We start from the raw sequence: 18597 nt of genomic DNA on the forward strand, positions 1-18597 counted from the left end.
TCCCTCCTTTCCAGAGTAGCCTGAGACCCACCAAAAAAAAACTCATTTCCCAGAAAACAGATTGTACCAGGATTACAAGGGAGGGGGGTTCTTCCCACCAGAGTAGCTTCTCCCCTCCATTCCTGGGACAGAAGCTTCAAAGGTGTCAGCCAAGTGCCTAGGGCCAGGACAACCCTCAAAAGGGCAGGTGCCCTTCCCCAAGAGGTAAGGGTTGGTTAGGGTGGCCAACGACGGGCGTCTGATGAAGTTGCCCCTTCCTGCCACACCCCACTGCCAACACCAAAGACATCCAGCGCTCCCCTGACACCCACTCTAGTGACGCAAGGGCTAGGGGCAACAGCTGATGCCCAGGACAGGGCTCTCCCCCAGGCTTTGCTAGGGCTGGGATCCGGGGAGGAGGCCCCTCCTCCTCCGTGTAGACAAGCCCACTGATAGGACACTTACCCCACCCTCCAAGGTGGGAGAAAGGACCACTCAGCTGCGAAGCTATTGCTTCCAAGCAAGAAGATATAAACTGGGGGCAACGGGCTTCACTTCCCCTGCAAGAAGTATAAGAAGAGATGAACAAATGTTCCTGAAAGGAGGAACCCCCAAAGTTCCTCAGCCCGAATAGCACCCAGGGTTCCTTGGGGGAGTCCAATTGTCCAACAAGGGCACCCGACTTTCAGCAAGAGAGACAAGGGAAAATGAAGGGTAGAGACAGGACCCCTGCCACCACGCCCCCAGGCCCGCATCCCCTGGGAGAAGCGGAAGCCCCACAGCCCACCCCTACCCCTAGCTCCCACAATAGGAAGGGAAGGTCGGTACCTACAGTGGTTTGAGCCATTCCAAAGCGGAGTCCGGAGTGGGGTGGAGTAGGGGCCGGGGGCAGGGAGCCCCTTCTCCGGGAGCAAACAGGCCCGGTTCTGGTTATAAAAATCCACCACCAGGAAGGGATTGGGGGTGGGGGTGAGCCCCCCCACTTCCACACTCTCGTACATCTTCCCCGCGAAGACAAGAGGTCCGGGCGGGGAAGTCCTGCGCGCTGCCTCCCTCACTCAGCCGGCGGCTCCATCCGAGAGCGGCAGGGGGCGAGGGGTAAGAACCCCCGCCCCGACTGGCGGCGACCCGGGCCGGGGGCCGCCCTCTGCCCGAAGTCCCGCGTCCAAGTCGGCGGGCCGCCCAGCCAGTCCCAGGTGAAAAGCGGGGAAGTTGTGCGTACTGAATGCGGGGGGGTCCCTCAGCTGCCCCGGGAACGCCCGGCCGAGGCCCGGGAACTAGGCGGCTTCACCTCGAGGGGGCTCCCGTGGCGAGTCTCATGGTGTCCGAGGCAGAGTCCCGCTGCTCCCCAAGTGCGCCGGCCGGGGGCGGGCTCGGCGCGGGCGGGGGTCACGGAGCACTTCCTCCTCCCCGCCGGTGCTCCCGGGCTTCTCCCGGGCGAGGATTCCGAGTGGGGTGGGGATCGCGCGGCCCCGCCTCCGCCTCCGGCAGGCCCGGGGCGGCCGCCCGGCGCTTGGTCTCCGGCGGTGCGCGCCGCGGCACCCCCAACACGGCCCGCGCGCCCCGTCCCCTGCAGCCCCACCCCCTTCCCTCCGCCCCGTCCCGTCCAGGCACCGCCCCTGCTTTAACCCTTTCCCCGCGGGTCCCGCGGCAGAGGGCGCCAAGCCGGGAACTGAGAGGGAGAGGCGGGCTGTGGAAGGCGAGGAGGGGGAGCCCGGGAAAGGGGAGGAGAGAAGAGGGGAAGGAAGGGGCAAAAGGCTCAAGTGGAGGAGTGCGAGGAGTACTGACGGAGGCGGGGTACTGAGAGGGGAGGGGGCTGCGCCAGGACGGAAGAGGCGCGGGCGTCTCCCCCATCCCAGTTCCGGCTCCCAGCCTCCCCCGGTGGTTTGGTCAGTCCCCGGCCCGACGATGCCACGGCGGGGGAGGTGGTGGGCGGGAGAAGGGGGTTGGTCCCGGTGTCCTCCCCCAACACACCCCCCACCAAGCCCAGGCCTCATTTGCCTAATGCAATGCGGCTGAACTCTCTCTGAACTCGCCCGGCGGCGTCTCACCTCCGGGTGACCCACCCACCGCTGCCCGCGACACTACCCGTTCGCCAGCCCGCCCGCGGGGCTCGCCCACCGGCCCCCTGCCCGGCCCGCTCCCCCGGAGACGCGGAGAGTGGCGGCAGGAGGCGAAGGGCGGGGTTGCTTGTGGCCGAGTGTTAGCAACACAAACGCGGCGTGCCGGGTGTCTCGGGTGTGACATTGTGCAGCTCGGGTGCCGTGTCAGAATGAGACACCCGGCTTGTGTCATTGTCTGTGACATCATGTGTGACTCCAGCCGGCCGCCCGCCCGCCGGAACCCGACGCAGCAGACCGGGTGCTTTGCCACCAACGAGTGCAGCGGGGGCTCCCCGCCCCCCACGCTCTGCGTGCTTCCGTTGAGCAAACCCCGCCCAGGGTGTCTCCCGGCGGCGGAACCAGCATTGGCCCCCCACGGCACCGTCCAGCCCTGGAGAGAGAAAAGGAGGGGCTGGTGCCTTCCAGCTGACCACTTCCTCCCGGAAGCCCTCGGGATGCCTGTTCCACTGGAAGAAAGACCTAGGCTGGGTAGGTCTGAGAAGGAGGGGATGCCCCAGGAGAAGAGGGTATCCTATTACTGCCTCTGACCGTGCAGAGGAGCTCCCTCATTCTAAAAACAGATAGGAATTTACATGCTTCCCAAGGATACTCTTCTAGAAGCCAGGTTCCTAACATATGTTGTCATTTAATTCTCAGAGCAACTCAAAGAGAAGGATATTACCCCATTTTACAAATAAAGAAACCAGGGTCTCAGCAAGGCTAGGTGGGTTTCCAAGATCACATTGCTAATAAAGGGGACAGTGAGAATTTGAACTTTCTGCCACCAAAGCCCATATTCCCACCATGCCAGGCTAATTTAAGGAAAACAATTTTATGACCACCCTCCTAAGTAGATACCCTGGTAAGCCTGCTGTTGCAGACCTTATGGTGCAACAGCCATTTAGCAAATAATCACAAATACATATGTTTATTATTGTGTGTATATATATATAATTGCAAACTAAGATGATTAGTATTATGACATAAGTAAACACACCAAGTGTACTTTGAAGGATTATCACTGTAGGTACCTAATTTATGTTGGAAGGTCAGGGAGGACCTCAAGGCAAAGACTTAAAGAAAGAGTAGAAGTTTAGAAGTTAGTCAGGCAAAGAGTAGGAAGGAGTGGAGTCCCAGTAAAAGAGCCTGTGCAAAGGTCCTGGGGTTACAGAATTTCGTGGGTTCATTCAACAAATTAATAGAGGGCTAGGGTAGATAGAACATAAAATTCAAGAGGAAAAGAAACCCAAGACCAGGCTAGAGAGGTGGGCTAAGGCCAGACCAGGTGGACTTGGGCTCAATTAGACTTTTGGATTTTATCTTAAATGCAAAGAAAAACCCCAGAAAGATTCCAAGTAGAGGAGAGGCAAGATCTGATTTAGTGCTATAAATAAAAAATTTAACTCTGTGAAGCTGTGTGAGGAATGGATCGTAGGAGGGCAAGAGAGACCAGTTAGAAGCTACTGCAAGGGTCCAGGCAGCATGCAATGGTAGCGCAGCCTAGGAAAGTGGCAGTGGTGATGGACAGAGGAAGGTAATCAATGGGGACGTGGTGGGGCAGAATGGGAATGGTGGTAGCAGAGAGGACTCTGGTGTGTGGTTTGTGCTACAGCAAAGTTCCCAAGGCTGCAAAGCAGAAAATTTTCCTGGGCTGGTGGACAGGAGGGTGTGGGACTCCAAAGTGAGGTCTCACCTAAGGGAGGTCTGGGCTGCAGATGGAACAATGCTGGGGTCTGGGGCACGTATGAAAGCCTTGCCTGTAGATGAGACAGCTGGGGGAGAGGGTAGACTCCTTCCAAGGCCCTTGGTATCTTTCCTCCCAAATGAAGTAGCTCCTGGGCACCAGTTATGTGCTAGGCCTTGTGTTCACAGCTTTGAGGTACTCAGGGATCTGAGACTGTCTCTGCCATCAAAGACCTGCTGATCAGGCAAAGATCTTCCAAATGATTACAGCTCACGGCAGATACTAGGTGGAGAGAAGTCACTTCATGGTAGAGAGATGAGTGTTGGCAGAGGAAAAATAAGGACTTGCAGGCATCCAAAGAGGGAGGGAGAGTGAGCGGGGAAGGGGGAACATCTGTGAAGGTTTCTGGGAAGAGGCAGTATTCAAGATGTTCCTTGAAGGATGGGTAGGATTTCCGGAGCTGGAGAAGGGGAGAAGTCAGGGTGAGACGCCTGTTCTGGGCAACAGCAAGGTCATGGGGCAGGTCAAGCAGAACACAGTGTTCTGGGGCAGTAGGAGAAGAGGGAAATAGGAAGGCTCTGGCTGGCTGCTGGGGAGCAGCGGGGGTGGAGGAGAGAAAACCTAGTGGCAGGCCTGGAGCCTGTCTGTCCTCCTCTGCCGCATCCCTGACGACAATTCCAGGGCTGTGTGCTAAGCAGGCCCTCAGCAGTTTGGGCTGAACTGGACTGGCCCGGACTTGTGCCATGCAGGACTCCCTCCTGTCCCCAACCCCATCTGGAGGGGATAACAAACAGAAAATCGTGAGGCCCAGAACCAGATGGACATTGGGTCCTAGTACAGGGTGGCCATCCCCCAAGACAATGGGGCTGCAGGGTACTTAGGTACCACTCAGGCCCTCACTAGCAAGCAGGTCACCGTGGCCTCATAGCAACCTGCCTTGCCAGCAAGCATGGATTAGGAGTCTTGCTTTAAAAAGGAGGAAACAGACTTGAGAGAGGCTGAGTGACCTACCCAAGGCCGCACAGAAAGAACTGTCCTTTAAGATTTCTGCCAAGGAGGCCTTGGTCCCTGGGCTGGCTGAGATTCCCGGGAACCCAGAAGTCAAAATGAGGAGGGGAGGGCCTCTATTTCTGATCCAGCCGGGGCTGCTGGCCTCCAGCCTACCCTGGGAGACCCAACTCTACTGGCTGTACCCCAACTTCATGGAGGGAAAGGAGCAGGAAGGCGTTGTGGGCACCGCCCCAAAGGGATTTGGAGAAGGGAAACACTTCCTCTTTCGGCAGACACGACCCCTCAAAGGGTCGTCAGGACCTGCACTGGCACGTCCCCATGGGCACAGTGCCCTTGGCATGGGGCAGACACAGTTTCTCGGGTCCTAGTCTGACTAAGAGGACAAGCTTCCTTCCCTGAGTCCCCTCCCCCAGCCCACGCTGGGGTCCTGCCCTGAGGGAGCTTGTGTACTACCAATGCTTCCAGATAAAATGTGAGGAGGCCCCATTTTCATTCAAAACCCCATCCAACAGTCTTTTGGCTGACTCTGCATTTTGGACCCCAGGAAAGGCAATGCTAGCAGTACCCCCTCCCCCTAGCTGTCCTATTGTCCAGGGAGAGTGTGGGCAGAAGTGGGGGGGAGGACACCAACTAAAAAGGAGAAGGAGTGGCAGAGGAGAGGAAGGGGAGAAGGGCACACCTCCTCTGTCTCCCCCAGACCCTAGGACCACTCTCCGGTCTTTTCTCGGCACACACAGCAAATGTGCGGATGGAAAGGAAAAGTCTGGACCTTGTCTTTTGGGGTCTCCCATGCCCAGCTCCTCTACTGATCGCTTCCAACTTCCCTGCCACGACTCCACAAATGGAAACAAAATAAGAATAAGAACTGTGGCTTTTACACTCTGTTCCTACAGTGTCTGTCTGGAGATGGGGGGAAGGGTGCCCGCTGAGCTCTGCAAACTCCCGGGGCTGCAGTGGGCTGATTCGGGGGCGGGGATGGGTGTGAACAGATTGTATCCGCAGCTTCCAGGACAGGATGCAGATCTGGCCCAGGCCTCTTATCGCGCTTTCCCTCCAGCCTTCAGGATCAAAAACAGAAGAGGAGGCGTGGCGGGGGGGGGTGCTTCCCTACGCCCCCTACTGGGTGAAGGGGGGGAGGTCCTCAGGCAGAAGCTGGGCTTTAGCCTTGGGAAAGGGGGGTTTCAAAGTGGCACTGATCACCCCAAGGCTCCTCATAGTACCCTCAGGCAGCTGCCTCTCTGGAGGGTAGAAAGCAGCCTAGCTTTAAGGTCACTTAGCTCAGCCACTTAATCACCAGCACCATTCCTCATGTGTAAATGGAGATAATGTCCCTCTCCCAGGATTGTGGGGATTAAGATTTGTAAAACAGAGATAAGGTCCCAGGCACACAGTAGGTGTTCCACAGATGTTAGCATCCCGTTCTCTCCAACTTCCACCCTGGGTCCCTTTCCACTGATGTAACAGCCCCGGGCGCCACAGCAATGAGACAGCGACAGTCACATGCAAGGTGAGGAGCTGAGAGCATGACGTTGCTGATCTTGCCTAATCTCAGCCCTCTGAGGGAGGCTCTGGTCACATCCCTGTTTTACAGACGAGGAAACGTGCTCAGAGAGGTTATAGCGTGCACAGTAGGCAGCAAAGCCAGAACGCAAGCTACGCTACCTACTCCCTGGGGCCCCACGCGCCATGGAGTTCCCAGCATGAGCAACAAAACAAGCAGGTTCGCTTCCTCTCCAGCCTAGACTAGCAATAAGAAATAGAGACCTTCCCTCCCCAAACACACAACACAGTCACATAGCCCTCCCCCAATACACGCTATGCCCCAAGTCACTGCCGCCTCCGGCACACAGTCGCCCCTCCCTGGCTCAGCACCAGATTCTCCTCAAACACGCTCTGACCCCCTCACCCAATACCCAGAAGCTATTGATCCCCTTCCCAAGGCACACCCGACCTTGACCTCCCCACCCCTAAAATACACCCAACCCCTTCCCCCCCCCCAACAAGACACACAGAATCCCAACCCTCTACAGTAAATACCAGTCCTCAGAGACCAGGGCCCAGGGGCTGCTTTAGAAGGGAATCCTGTACCATCTCTGGAGCATCCCACTCTGGCTCCCTAGGAGACTATAGCAGGATAAATACCCACCCTTCCCCCAAGTGACCTGGACAATAGCTCTGTCCTTTCACAGGCCACCCGGTCTTTGAAGGATACACCCAAGATCCAGACTCCTCCCAACTTGAGGAAAAGAATGGGCAACAGAGGGGGAACTCTCCGAACACCTCTGCTGATGGGAAGTGGGAGGAGGGAGCCTCACCTCACGGGCAAGGTTTCCTACAGAAAGGGTGGCAGAGGGCCAAAGCCTGTCATTGCTCCTGGCAGGAATGGGGGCCACAGATGTCCACCTCTCTTAGGAGCTGCCTGACCCCAGCATCAGCCCAGCCTACCGTGGGGAGAGCGGGAAAGGCAAGGCTACCTCCATCTCTGAACCTTGAGCTGTCGCACTTTGCTACCCACAGCTGAGAGCCGGGGTCACCAGGCCCCCCTAGCCCTGCCCAAGAAGGAGGGAAATGGCCGATTCCTGCTGGCTCACAGCCACACCTCTGCTCCCAGAGAAGGGGAAGATGAGGGAGAAGCTCAGAAGCTGGGGCTCTGGGTAGGAAGAGAAATTGTTTTTGTTTACTAGGAGAGGGCAGGGAAACCCACAGGCTCACAGAGGGAGGGGGCAGGAAGGGGGCATTGCCTAACCTGGGTGGGGAAAGCCAGAGAAGGCTCCACTTGCCCGAAATGTGGGCACCCCGCCCTGGGGGGAGAAGCTTACCAGGGTGGGAAGCAGGGGACCCGGAAGCCCTCCCCACCCACCTCTAAGAAAGAGGAAGAAGCTTGCAACATTCAAAGAGAGGGCAAAACATTTGCTCATCAGGCCTAGGACAGGGCAAGGACAGGGGCCAGGCCAGACCCCTCCAACCCTCGTGAGTCCAGGCCCCAGGTGGACAGAGTGTCTGGGGCTCTGTTTCCATCACCTGGGAAAAACAGGTTGTCCACCGGCATCAGTCTGCGGGCCCCTAACTTCTCCCTCCCTAAAAATCCCACCCTGGCAGGAAACAGATGCTCCATTTACCTGAGCTGGGATATGAATCCCAGTCCCTGAAGAAGCAGCACCTATCACACCCAGATCCCAGGAGGGACAGACACATACACTCATTCCCCAGCCACCCTGAACCCAGAGCCTGGCCTCCCCCATCGCCCAGCACAGCCTGAAGACCAGGCCACAACGATGTTCCCCTACTCCCAGGTCAAGACGCTGCCCACTGCACACTCTTAAGGGAGGAAACAGAAGGTGGAGGTTTGAGTAGGCCGCAGCCACCTGCCACCTGCCCCCTGCCCAGGGCTTAAAGGGTGGGGACCTAAAGGAGAGCAGACTTCGAGCCCCTGCTCCCAGCAGCTATTGGGGCTGGGAGGGAGGGGGCCACCGTGCAGCCAGAGGAGGCAATCCAGGAAGCAGTGGTGGCGGTGGGCAGAAGGCCAGTGCGGGCAGTGAGGCGCCCAGCCAGGGCCTGCCCCTGGGACAAAGAGACTCCCTGGCTCCGGGCAGAGTGCACTGCCCCCATGCTGAGAAGGGAGCGCTGACCCAGCCTAGCCAGGCACATGGGGCAGCAGTGCAGGCCGCTTGCCAGTGGCCATAGGAGGGGTGGCGGGTGCCTGGGGCCGGGTGTTCAGTCCCTGCCCGCCAGGAGAGGTGGGACACGTTTCCCAGGTTAGCAGCTGACCAGCCAGCCCGCTGTCCGCGGCCCCTTCTGCTGCTTCCACCCCCTCCCGCCCGGGGCCAGGCCCCGGCTCCCTCCTCCCCCAAGAGCTGGCCTGGCGCCCAGCTGGGCCCTGGGGGCCAGAGTTACTGTAAGCGGCCTGGCAGGCCCGAGGCCCGGACTCTGCCAGCTGGCCATAGCTGCAGCCACCTCCCACTACCTGGCTCGGCCAGCCAAGGAAGGGTACCGAGACCCCCATCCAGCCAACAGGCGACCCCCATGGCAGAGGGCGGAGGCAGAGAGAAAACACAGCCCTGACAAGAGCAGACTTGAGTCCACAGCCAGAGTCCAGGCTGAGCGCCCCCTCCTGGGACACTCACCCCGTGTCCACCAGGCTGCCTGGGGCCCCTCCCTCTCACCTTCCCCACAAAGGGAAGTACCACCCAGGCTGGCCAGCAGCTGGCAGGGCAAGGGGAGGGGGTTCTGCTTCTTCAAGCCTCTTCCCTCAGAGGTACTGGATGGGGTGGGGCAGAAGTGGGGTGCTTCTCTCAGTAGAGCTGCCATTTCCACCAAATGTCGAGAGGTTTGTTTACCCGCCTCCAGCCTGTGTCCACTTCTTGGAGCTATTTATAAGGCCCTCGACAGCAGAGCATAGGGAGGGGGTGCAAGGGGCACCGCGGGACAGCACTGTCGCATCACTCCTCTGCCCCCCAACATCAGACACACCACCTTGTAGATCAGCCTATCAGCCTTTCATCCTCGAGCCCCCAAAGAACGGTCCCCCTTATCTAGGGAAGACCTCGCTGCTACAGCAGAACCGAAGTGCCCAGAGGCCCAGCCCCAGGCCTGCCTCCCTCCACAGCCCTCTCCCACCCCCTCCCACAGCGCCAGCCACCCCACTTACTGGCCGGGGATGGCGTGCTATAGCCGCTAACCGGAAGCTGGTGCTGGAGAGTGGTCAGAGCGCCTGGTGGGGAGAGTCCACCCAGCATGGGGGGGAAGAAGAAGGCGTAGGGGGGCACTGGGTAGCCATTGAGGTGCCCTCCCCCAGGTGTTGGACAGGAGCTGCTGTTGCTGGCCATGCCAAGCAGCCACAGTCAGAAGTGCAGGCAGACAGTCTGGAGAGAGGCTCTGGCGGGCTTCAGGCCGCCTCTCCTCGGGGCATGGGGCCTGGGCCCAGAGGGGGTTTGGGTGGTCAGCCCACCCCCTCTTCTGTCCTGGAGCTGCCGTCCAAGGCTAGCAGGCTAATCTCAGCCTCCTGGAGCCCCCACTCTAGCTGGGGGCCAGGTGGGCTGGGGGACGTCCCAAGAGCTGGTCCTGTGGTCTCGGAGATCCGTGAGCTGGCACTTTCCCGGGAAGGTCCAGAGCTGGCCTTCAAGGCGCCGAAAAGGATGCTGTCCTAGATGGGCCCCGGCGAAGCAGCTACGGGGGCCATGTCCTGTGGTGCTGTAGAATGAGGAAAGACAGGTGAGTGGGCACCAAGGAATGGGGCTCACGGGCATTCCCCGTGGACCTCCCCAACCTGGGCGGCCAGAGATTTTCCCGCGGCACCCGGCTGAGCAGACAGCTGGCACCATGCCTGGCTGGCAGAGACGGCCTGGGAGCAGGGCCCAGACACTGTTGGGGGTGGTAGGCCAGCACTGCCAGGCTAGGGAGACAGGGACAGAGCCCAGGGCCGAAGTCCTCTCACTCACAATCCTGAGCGGAAGGGGTCCCCAGTGCCATGCCACCCCAGAGGATTCCTGCAGCAAAGGAAGGCAGCTGGCCCTCCTTCCCCTAAAGCGGGTTACCTGAGGTCAAGATGCAGAGAACGTGTGCTTGAGGGGAGGAGGGAGGAGGAAGAAAAGCCGCTTCCCTAAAGCACTGGCACTTCTCAGAAAAATGACTCCTAAGCCAGGGGGCCCTTCTTACACCACTTCCCCCCCAAATCCAACCAGAGCACCCCAGATGGGTTTGTCCCACAGGCCCAGGGAGGAGGCCCGATTACATACACACAAATAAGGAAAAGGGAACCGAGGACTCCTGGGTACCACCTCCAATGCTCAACAGCATGATTGGCCAGGGGTGGGCAGTGGGCTAGGAGGACAGGGACTGCTGGGCGTGGAAGCCCCCTACCCCCAGGCAAGGGAGACTTATCTCAGAGTTCACTCACATACTCTGCAGAAGCAACATCCTTGGAGAGGTGGGAGGTAGGCAGAAGATGAAAGGCCAGATGCCCCCCCCCTCCAGTGTGCACACAGATCCACACCCTGTTTGAACAGCTGGGACCAGAGGACATGCATAGATAACAACATGGGTAGCAAGAAACAGAGATGAACCCAGAAATTTCCATGGCACAATGAGACAGACAGCAACAAGAGCAAAGAAAGAGATGGAGAAAGAACTATCCACAAAACGATGCTTCAAATCCACTTGGGGTATAGGAGGATATATGTAAATAAATACAGATGCATGTATTATATATGAGATGCATATATATACACATACATATATGAATATATGACACATGAAAGACAAAGAGACAGACAAAAATATGGCCAATCAAAACCACGATGAGATACCACTTTACATCCACTAAGATGGCTACAGTCAGAAAGACTGATATTAACAAGTGTGTGAGGATGTGGAGAAACTGAAACCCTTACACATTGCTGGTGGGAATGTAAAATGGTGCAGCTGCTTTGGAAAACAGTACGGCAGTTCCTTAAAAGGTTACACACAGAGTCTTATGATCCAGCAATTCCACTCTTAGGTATCTACCTAAGAGAAATGAAAACACAAGTCCACACAAAAACTTGCACGTGGATGTTCATACCAGCATTCCTGACAGCCTAAAAGTAGAACTGTCCCAAATGTCCAGCAGCTGATGATGGAGAAATAAAATGTACATCCATCCAATGAGATACTATTCTGCCATAAAAAGGAACAAATACTGATCTATACACTACAACGTGGGTAAACCTTGAAAACATTCTGCTAGTTGTAAAAGACCACATATTGTATGATTCCATTTATATGAAATGTCCAAAAGAGGCAAATCTATAAAGACGGAAAGTCAATTGTGGTTACCAGGCACTGGGACAAGGGTTTGAGAGAAATGGGAAGTGCCTGCTAGTGAGTATGGGGGCTCTCTTGGGAGTGATGAAAATTTTCTTAAAGTGATTGTGGTGATAGTTGCACCATTCTGTGAAAATACAAAATTCTCTCTGAATTGTACACTTTCAGGGGTGAATTTTATGGTATATGAATGACATCTCCATTAAGCTGTCAAAAAGAAGACAGAGAGAAAGGAAGGGAGAAAGGAAAGAAAAAGAAAACAAAAGAAGAAAACAGAGCCACAGAGACCCAAAATAAGGACTGCCTCCCTTTCCAACCCCTTCCTCCCCAAGCTCAGGCCATACCAGGTTCCAAGCTCCAGGCTCAGACCTGGAATCCAGGGGACACACACACGGCCAGTATTTGGCCGAGGACCATGCCTGGGATGGGGAGTTCTGCCAAGGCCACTGTGGATGAGGCCAGGACTTCTGGGCCCAGCTCAGCCAGCCAGCCAGCCTGTGCCTGTGAGGGGCTGAGGGAGGGGAGGCGGGGACAGGTACTTGCTAGGGAGGGGGCAACTCCCCTAGGAGAGAAATCTGGACCTGGTTAATGACCATGATTTTTCACTGTTACTAATTATGACAACCATAGGGCCTCTCTCCTTATTTCTGAGTGAGGTGCCCCCTTCCCTCCCCGGGCCCCTGCTGATTCCCTCCCAGGCCGGAGAGAGGCTGACGTCAGAGAAACAGGGGCCCCACCCATCGGGCCAGCTGCCGCCCTGGCTCCCCCAACCCCTGAGGGGCCCCACACAAGGGGAACTCGAGCCAGCAAGGGAAGGAGGGGCTGCCTGAGCCTCATTGGCGTTGACAGTCAGACCCTCTCTCACACACACACACTCACACACACACACTTGCAGAAACTCACATACGCAGGTCTATGGAAAGCATCCGGTGGGCAAGAGCACTTCTGCACGCCCAGCCTGTGTGTGTGCGGGCGTGCACGTGGCACGTGAGGAGAGGGAACCTGGGGGTGCGACCTTTCCACACCAGGGCTCCACACACAGTGAAGCCGGCTCCAGGCCTGCGTGCACAGTCCGGGACACAGCTCCCCACAGACACACAACCACAGCCCCACGGTTTCCCAAACTGCACATCCCCTGGCCCTCACCCAGCCAGGCTGGCCTCCGCACCTGCCTCCTTGCCGACCCAGGGTCCAAATATGCACAGAGGTGCACCCTCTGAGAAACAGTCGGGTGGATTCAGGTCCACCCAGGGGCCCGCTCCCTGAAGTGAGGCCCGAGGCCGAGGCCCAGGAAGCTATTCACTCCAGACCCCATACATACTGACCTGGCTTTGGAGGGGTGGGGGCAGATTCAGTCTGGACCCTCTGAAGCCCACCCTTGACCTTAGAGGAGAGATTAACAGCAACCACCTCAAAGCCTTAACTCTGCTCCCAAGTAGTTTGAAACTGGACCATACTTAAAATCTCGCCCACAGATACACACCCCAGGGAGAGGCTGGAAGGCCCCCCTCCCCCTCCCCCATCAGAGCCTCACTAAAGGAGCTCTCAGCCTGCAAACTTCAGTGCAAAGTTACTCAGCTCCCCAGGGGCAGCCTTGAGCCAAGGGAGGGGGTAAAGGTCACAGAAATGGGCCAACGGCCAGACTGGCCAAGGAACAGGGATGGGCAAGGGCAGGGATGATGGGGGCGGGGCCAAAGAGCACAGGCCCTGCCTCAGAAGGCCCCTCTGGAACCATGACCCCTGGGGAGATGCCTGGGCCCTGGCCCCCTGCACCCAGGGGTAGAGAAGACACTGTCAGAGAATCGAAACCAGCACCAAAGAAAGGGAAAACAAATTACCCACATCCAACCTCCACCCTATGCCTGCCACCTCCACTGCCCATGGGCACCCTCGTCGGAGAGAAAAACCACAGGCCCGTACCTCCCACATTCGGAGCCCATGCTAGGCACGGGGAGAAAGAGGGGTGGGATGGGGGCTGCCACCAGCCATGCACCCCTGTCCTCTGGGGCCTCCCTCACCCCTAAAAGGTGCCAGGATCCCTTCTCCAGGGTCAGGCGTTCGTTATGTCCCCAGAGTCACACCCTGGGGAAGAAGCAAGAGCTGACTGAGCTATAAAGAACCAGCCGTGAAAGAAGCAGAGGTTTGAAGGGTCAAATCTCAGCTCTGCCACTCTGGGTGACCTTAGGCAAGTCACATAACCTCTCTGAGCATCTGTTTACTCGCCTGTGAACTGCCTACCTCAACAACTGGTTATGTGATTTAAGAGATAAAAGTCCTGGAAAGCACCGAGCATAGAGCCTGGCAAATAGGAGGTTCGGGTTGACAGGGTCCCCTCCTCCCCCAAGCCCACCAGCACCACTTGGGTGGCTCCCTGCTCTGTGCCTCACTGGGCACTGTGTCAGCTCTCCCTTCCTTCTCCCAACCAGGGCCAGCATCTGCAGGCTGGGCTGGCAGAAGAATTACCCATTTCCCAGGGTCTGCTCCCCCCCCCAGACTGAGAAGAGGAATGTGGGGTGAGGACTGTTCGGGGTGTGGGTGGAGGCCTGACCACAACCCTTTCCCAAATTCCCTTCTTTCATTTCACAAACCAAAAAAGGGAAACCTTTGGATTTGGGGAGGGGGAGGGGGGAGGAGAAATAGATTATTTCCTCCTGTACCCTCAGGGGAGAGGAGCCAGGGGTCCCCAAACCCAGCTGGCCCAGCCCCCCTTCTTCATCCACTCTCTTCTCTCTGCTCCCTGGGTTTCCCCACAACAACGGGCTCCCAAGGACTAGAAGCCAGGCAGTCCCAGAGGGGCTGAGAGGAGGGGACAAGGATTGGGAGCTTAAAAGAAGGGGAGATGGGGGTTTCCTAAGCATTCTAGACAGTCAATGAATCATATGCAAATGACACCCGAAGCTCAAGCTCAACTAGGGGGTGGGGGGCAGGGACTCCAGACCTGGCAGAGCAACGACCCGGCCCCTTTGGACCCCCTCCTCTGCCAGGAGCTGGCAGAGCAGGGCAGGGCGGGACAGGGCAGATTTCAAACCAGAACAGTGGGCTGGAACTATTTATAAACTTTCCAGGAAAACGCACTCGCGCGCGCGCGCACACACACACACACACACACACACACAAAACCACAATGTCTCCCTTCCCCCATCCTCCTCAGATCAGCCGACTGATGAACACTACTCCCTTTTCCCCTTTTTTCCAGGGGCCCCTCTCTCCTCTCCTCAAAAGGCAGGCGGCCACTCGGGTCTTCTGTTTACCTTTTGCTCACCCGGCTCTGGGCTGCAGGAAGCTAGCCAGGCCAGCCTCATTTTGAAAGAGACCACCCCAGGAGGACCTGAGAAGGATCCGTGGGGTGAGGCTGGGACAGGTGGAGGGCATCTCTTCCCCACCAGCCCCTCAGAAGCCCAGGCCTGCCTCGCTGGAGCTAGGACTTGTTCAAAAGCCTGTCTCAAGCATGCACAGGCCCTGAGCACATCCTGGGAGAGTCCAGGGAGAGCTGCAGTCCAGCGTCTTGCCTCTGGATGTTGTCTGTGCCCCACTGTCTCAAGACGCAGCCCTTAGTCCCGGAAAAGCAGGTCTGATGTCTCCCCAACTGGTACCCCACCAGGCCAAGGTTCTACCCCAGCTGCACAGTGCTGCCTGACCTCCATGTGTTACCATCTCAGCCGTGCCTGAACACCAGGCAGAAAGGGCAACTGCACAACCCAAGCCCAGGACAGGCCCGGTTCTGGGAGGACGAAGCTGGGGGTCTCTGCCAGCCAGGGCAGTATCCCTACTCCTGCAGCCCCAGGGACCACACCCAGAGCCCCTGGGAAAGGTGCTCAGGGCTCTGAAGCCCCGGGGTGGCTGAGGGGCCCACCCAGAACCAGAGCTGAAGCCTCCCACCCAGGTTTCTCTCAGAGCAGAGAGTAGGTGAAAGGGCAGGGGGCAGCCCAGGCCTCCAGGAAAGGGACCGACCCACAGGGAAGGAAGAAAACAGGAAGAGGAAGAGATGAGGCCGCTGAGGCCACAGCCAGACCACAGGAGCGTGTGGACCACACAAAGGCAGCCCTGTCCGGGTTGGGGACCGAAGGGGCACAGACAAAAGGGGACCCCCCCAGCTTGGAAACCACCGTCCTGACAATCAGCCTGGCACGGGGCTTTCCCCACCCCCACCTTGGCAGCTGCCCCCTCACCACTGTCTCCCCTCTGCAGTGGGCAGGAAGCACAACTCTCACAATGGGGGGGGCACACACAGAGCAGCAGGTAGGGGAGTGTGCGTGTGTGTGCGCGCGTGAGTTTGTGCCTGGAGGTGTGTGTGCAAGGCTACAGCAATCCACCCCTCCAACCCTGAGACTGAAGCCCAGGGCAGACAGGCTGTCAGCAGGACACAGTACTACCAAACCCCTCCCAGCATCCCTCCCTGGGGACCCAGGCTGCAGGGAAGCCGGGAACGGCCCCCTCCTGCCTCAGGATATCCTTTTGGCTCTGACCCCAGACCAGGCCTGAGTCAGACTGTGCCCCGCCCCATATCCCCCATCCATCGGCCCCCCAGGAACTTCCTACTAAGCACCGGCCTACTCAGTTGGGCCTGGAGCTAAAGAGTCTCTTCCCCTCTACATCCCTAGCTGAACAGAGAAGCCCACCAGGGGATGGAAAGGATGGTCACAGAGTCCCAGGGTCTGCCCAGTAATGCACAGGGCCTGCGGGGTCAGGCAGAAGCTGGTGCAGGCCCTGTGGAGGGTAGAGGATGCTCTGCAGACCACCACCTCCAAAACACACACAACCGGGGAGCCTGCGCAGAATCCCCCCTCACTCCAGCCTGGACCCCTAGAAGCTACAGAAACTACCTGGGGAGGGTAGTTGCCATGAGAACACATGACGGGAGAAGGCTCCAAAGTGAAAGGGGGATAGGGACTGGTCGTTTTTCTGAGGCGGCGGGACCCACGCTGGAAGGAGCATGGTCTGCACAGTCAGTCAGGCTCACAGGCAGCCACAGCCAAACAGCCAGACGCGGTCACAGTCTCTGCAACACTCAGTCTGAGTGGGTGGCTGTGACTCCTTCCCACAGACAGAAGTCTGGGGGGCCCTGGGGGATCTGGGGCATCGGAGACCACACACACTCAGCCTGAAACAGCCCCTTGGGCAGGTCCCCCAACCCCCCCCAACTGTGGGCCTAGGGGGAGGAGCAGCTCCCTCCCCACAAGAACCAGGGTAGTGGCCCAAGGCGGCCGTCTCCATGGCAACCAATAACAAACATCCCGGGAACCACAGTGGGACAGGAAGTGACAGCCACGTGACAGGAAGACATTTTTTCAAGGGGGGGCGTTGAAGATTGTTAGCAGCCCCTGGAGAATCAGCTGTCCCCTAAGTTTCCCCCACTTGGAACTGGAGGGAAAGGGGCAGCGAGGAGGGTGGCCATCCCCCACCGCAGTGTGCATGGTTGGTCACAGGGCTGATGGACCCTCCCTCCCCGCCTGCCACTCATGGTTCTCCCCCTTTGGTCCCCCTCCCTTCCACTTCCTGCCGTGACTGGAGATCAGAGAACTCCCCACCGCAGCTTCCCCTTCTCAAGTCTCGATTCCTGGGCTGAAGGTTTCACTGTGGGGCAAAGGACACAAGGAAGGAGGGCTGGGGAACTGCAGTAGGACCCAGGGGACAAAGGCTCCAGGGGAGGGGCCGGGAGGGAGCTACTCCAAGGTAGGTGTGTATACACAGGCACACAGAGTGGGTCACGGTGACATACCACCGGGCGCAGTGACACACAGAGACTGCCTGACCTCAGGCAGCTCTAGGGGGAGGGGCGCAGAGACACAGGATCCAGCCCTGGCACGCCCCACTCCAGCTCAGTCCTGAGTCTCCGGGTTCATCTCAGGCGGCTACTGGCCTCCAGGCAGGCGAGGTCCCAACTGTGCCCCGCCCCCACCGTCTCTCCCCTGCGCCTTTTGCGCTGAGGAATCCCCCTCCCTGCTCCAAGGTGCCCGCCCAGACGAGGGCACCTTGGCCAGAGGTGGGGGGAATGGAACCTCCCTCCACCCCCTCCCCTTCTCTGCAGATGTCCCAGACTATATTTAGCCCAAACCGGGCGGCCAGCCAGACCCAGACTCCCCACTGGCCTGGAGCTGAGCTCCCAGTTTTTATGCAATTAAAACATTAACAGAGAACCACCCCCATCTACACACCCCCATGCCCCCCAGCCCTGCCAGAGCAGCGGAGCTCAGAAAACTTGAACAAGGGCAATGCAGCTCTGCAGCTGGTGATGGGGGTGGGAGTCACTGGGCCAGGAGAAATAAACTCATCCCCTTGCCCATCTCCCAGGCCCTGCCCCCACAGGCAGGATAGGGACATCATCTGCGAGATCAGGTTGACACTTGGCGGTGGGAGGGGGGAGCAGGCTTTCCTTGTTCCGGGGCCCGGAAGGGAAAGGCATATCCAGTGGGTGGGGGGTTGCCTGGCTGCAGAAATTCCACCTGTCATTTTGCAGCCCCGCTCCCCGGCCAGCTCCAGTTACAGGGCTGGGGGTTGGCAACAGGTGCCGGCCAGGCTGGCAGCAGCCTAATCCTCCACCCGCTCTCCAGGCTGACAGTGGTGCCTGGAGGTCCCGGTAGGGGCCCTGGAGGGATGCTGGGTAGAAGGAGGCATAGCTGCCTGGTGGGGGGGGGCAGCCCAGGCACCTTCTGTGAGACCTGCCTCCTGTCCCCCACCCCCACCACGGACTCTGTGATATATGTTGGAAGGTCTGGGGAAGGCAGGCAAACCTTAGTTCCATAGCACCTATTTCATTTCCCCACGATGCCAGGCGGGCAGGCTAGAGTGTGGGAGGTCTGTCTGCCGGCCTCTTCCTCCTCCTCCTCTCCAAATTCCAGGAACAGGCAAGGGAGGCTCCAGTTGCGGAGAGAGAGAGAGCAAGCAGGCGGTCCCAGCTGAGGAGGGGGGGCGGGGACTGGAGCGGGAGGCAAGAGCCAGACGAGCAAGAGACACCCACGCCCGAGCCAGACGGGACAGACACACCGACACTGACACATTCTCACACTCTGAGCCTGGTCC

General features: G+C 58.4%; 2 protein-coding genes across 12 annotated transcripts in view; one reads left to right on the forward strand and one right to left on the reverse strand.

Annotated features, from left to right (window-relative positions):
- The window catches only part of RARA (retinoic acid receptor alpha), a 42924-nt gene that overhangs the window by 12384 nt on the left and 11943 nt on the right, over positions 1-18597 (reverse strand). For 3 of the 10 annotated variants that reach the window (XM_006214275.4, XM_031686021.2, XM_006214276.4), the window contains exon 2: positions 9425-9966. In XM_006214275.4, the coding sequence (XP_006214337.1) occupies positions 9425-9602 (178 nt within the window). In that variant the 5' untranslated portion in view covers positions 9603-9966. Of the gene's footprint in view, positions 1-444; positions 540-807; positions 1550-9424; positions 9967-10214; positions 10238-18308; positions 18332-18597 lie in introns of those variants that run through there. The other 7 variants (XM_072938742.1, XM_072938741.1, XM_072938740.1 and 4 more) reach the window with 7 other exon arrangements.
- Positions 2060-9512, forward strand: LOC140686096 (uncharacterized). 2 transcript variants are annotated; one of them, XR_012059596.1, is made up of 3 exons: positions 2060-2570; positions 5474-6496; positions 6966-9512. XR_012059596.1 is itself a non-coding variant. In XM_072938748.1 (2 exons), exons 1-2 carry the CDS (start codon positions 2252-2254, stop codon positions 6064-6066), a joined length of 912 nt encoding a protein of 303 aa, XP_072794849.1. In that variant the 5' UTR covers positions 2060-2251; the 3' UTR covers positions 6067-6723. The 2 variants fall into 2 exon arrangements, 1 of the variants encoding a protein (XP_072794849.1); XM_072938748.1 differs by lacking the exon at positions 6966-9512 and having other exon boundaries at positions 5474-6723.

This window comes from Vicugna pacos, chromosome 16 (genome assembly GCF_048564905.1).
Source record: "Vicugna pacos chromosome 16, VicPac4, whole genome shotgun sequence".
NCBI classification, from domain to species: domain Eukaryota; kingdom Metazoa; phylum Chordata; class Mammalia; order Artiodactyla; family Camelidae; genus Vicugna; species Vicugna pacos.

Bases quoted from the DNA above. Each gene is read 5' to 3' on its own strand.
- LOC140686096 (XM_072938748.1), top strand. From the start codon at position 2,252: ATGAGACACCCGGCTTGTGTCATTGTCTGTGACATCATGTGTGACTCC. The intron at 2,571-5,473 runs GTAGGTCTGAGA...TGTCTCCCCCAG, and splicing joins GGAAGAAAGACCTAGGCTGG to ACCCTAGGACCACTCTCCGG.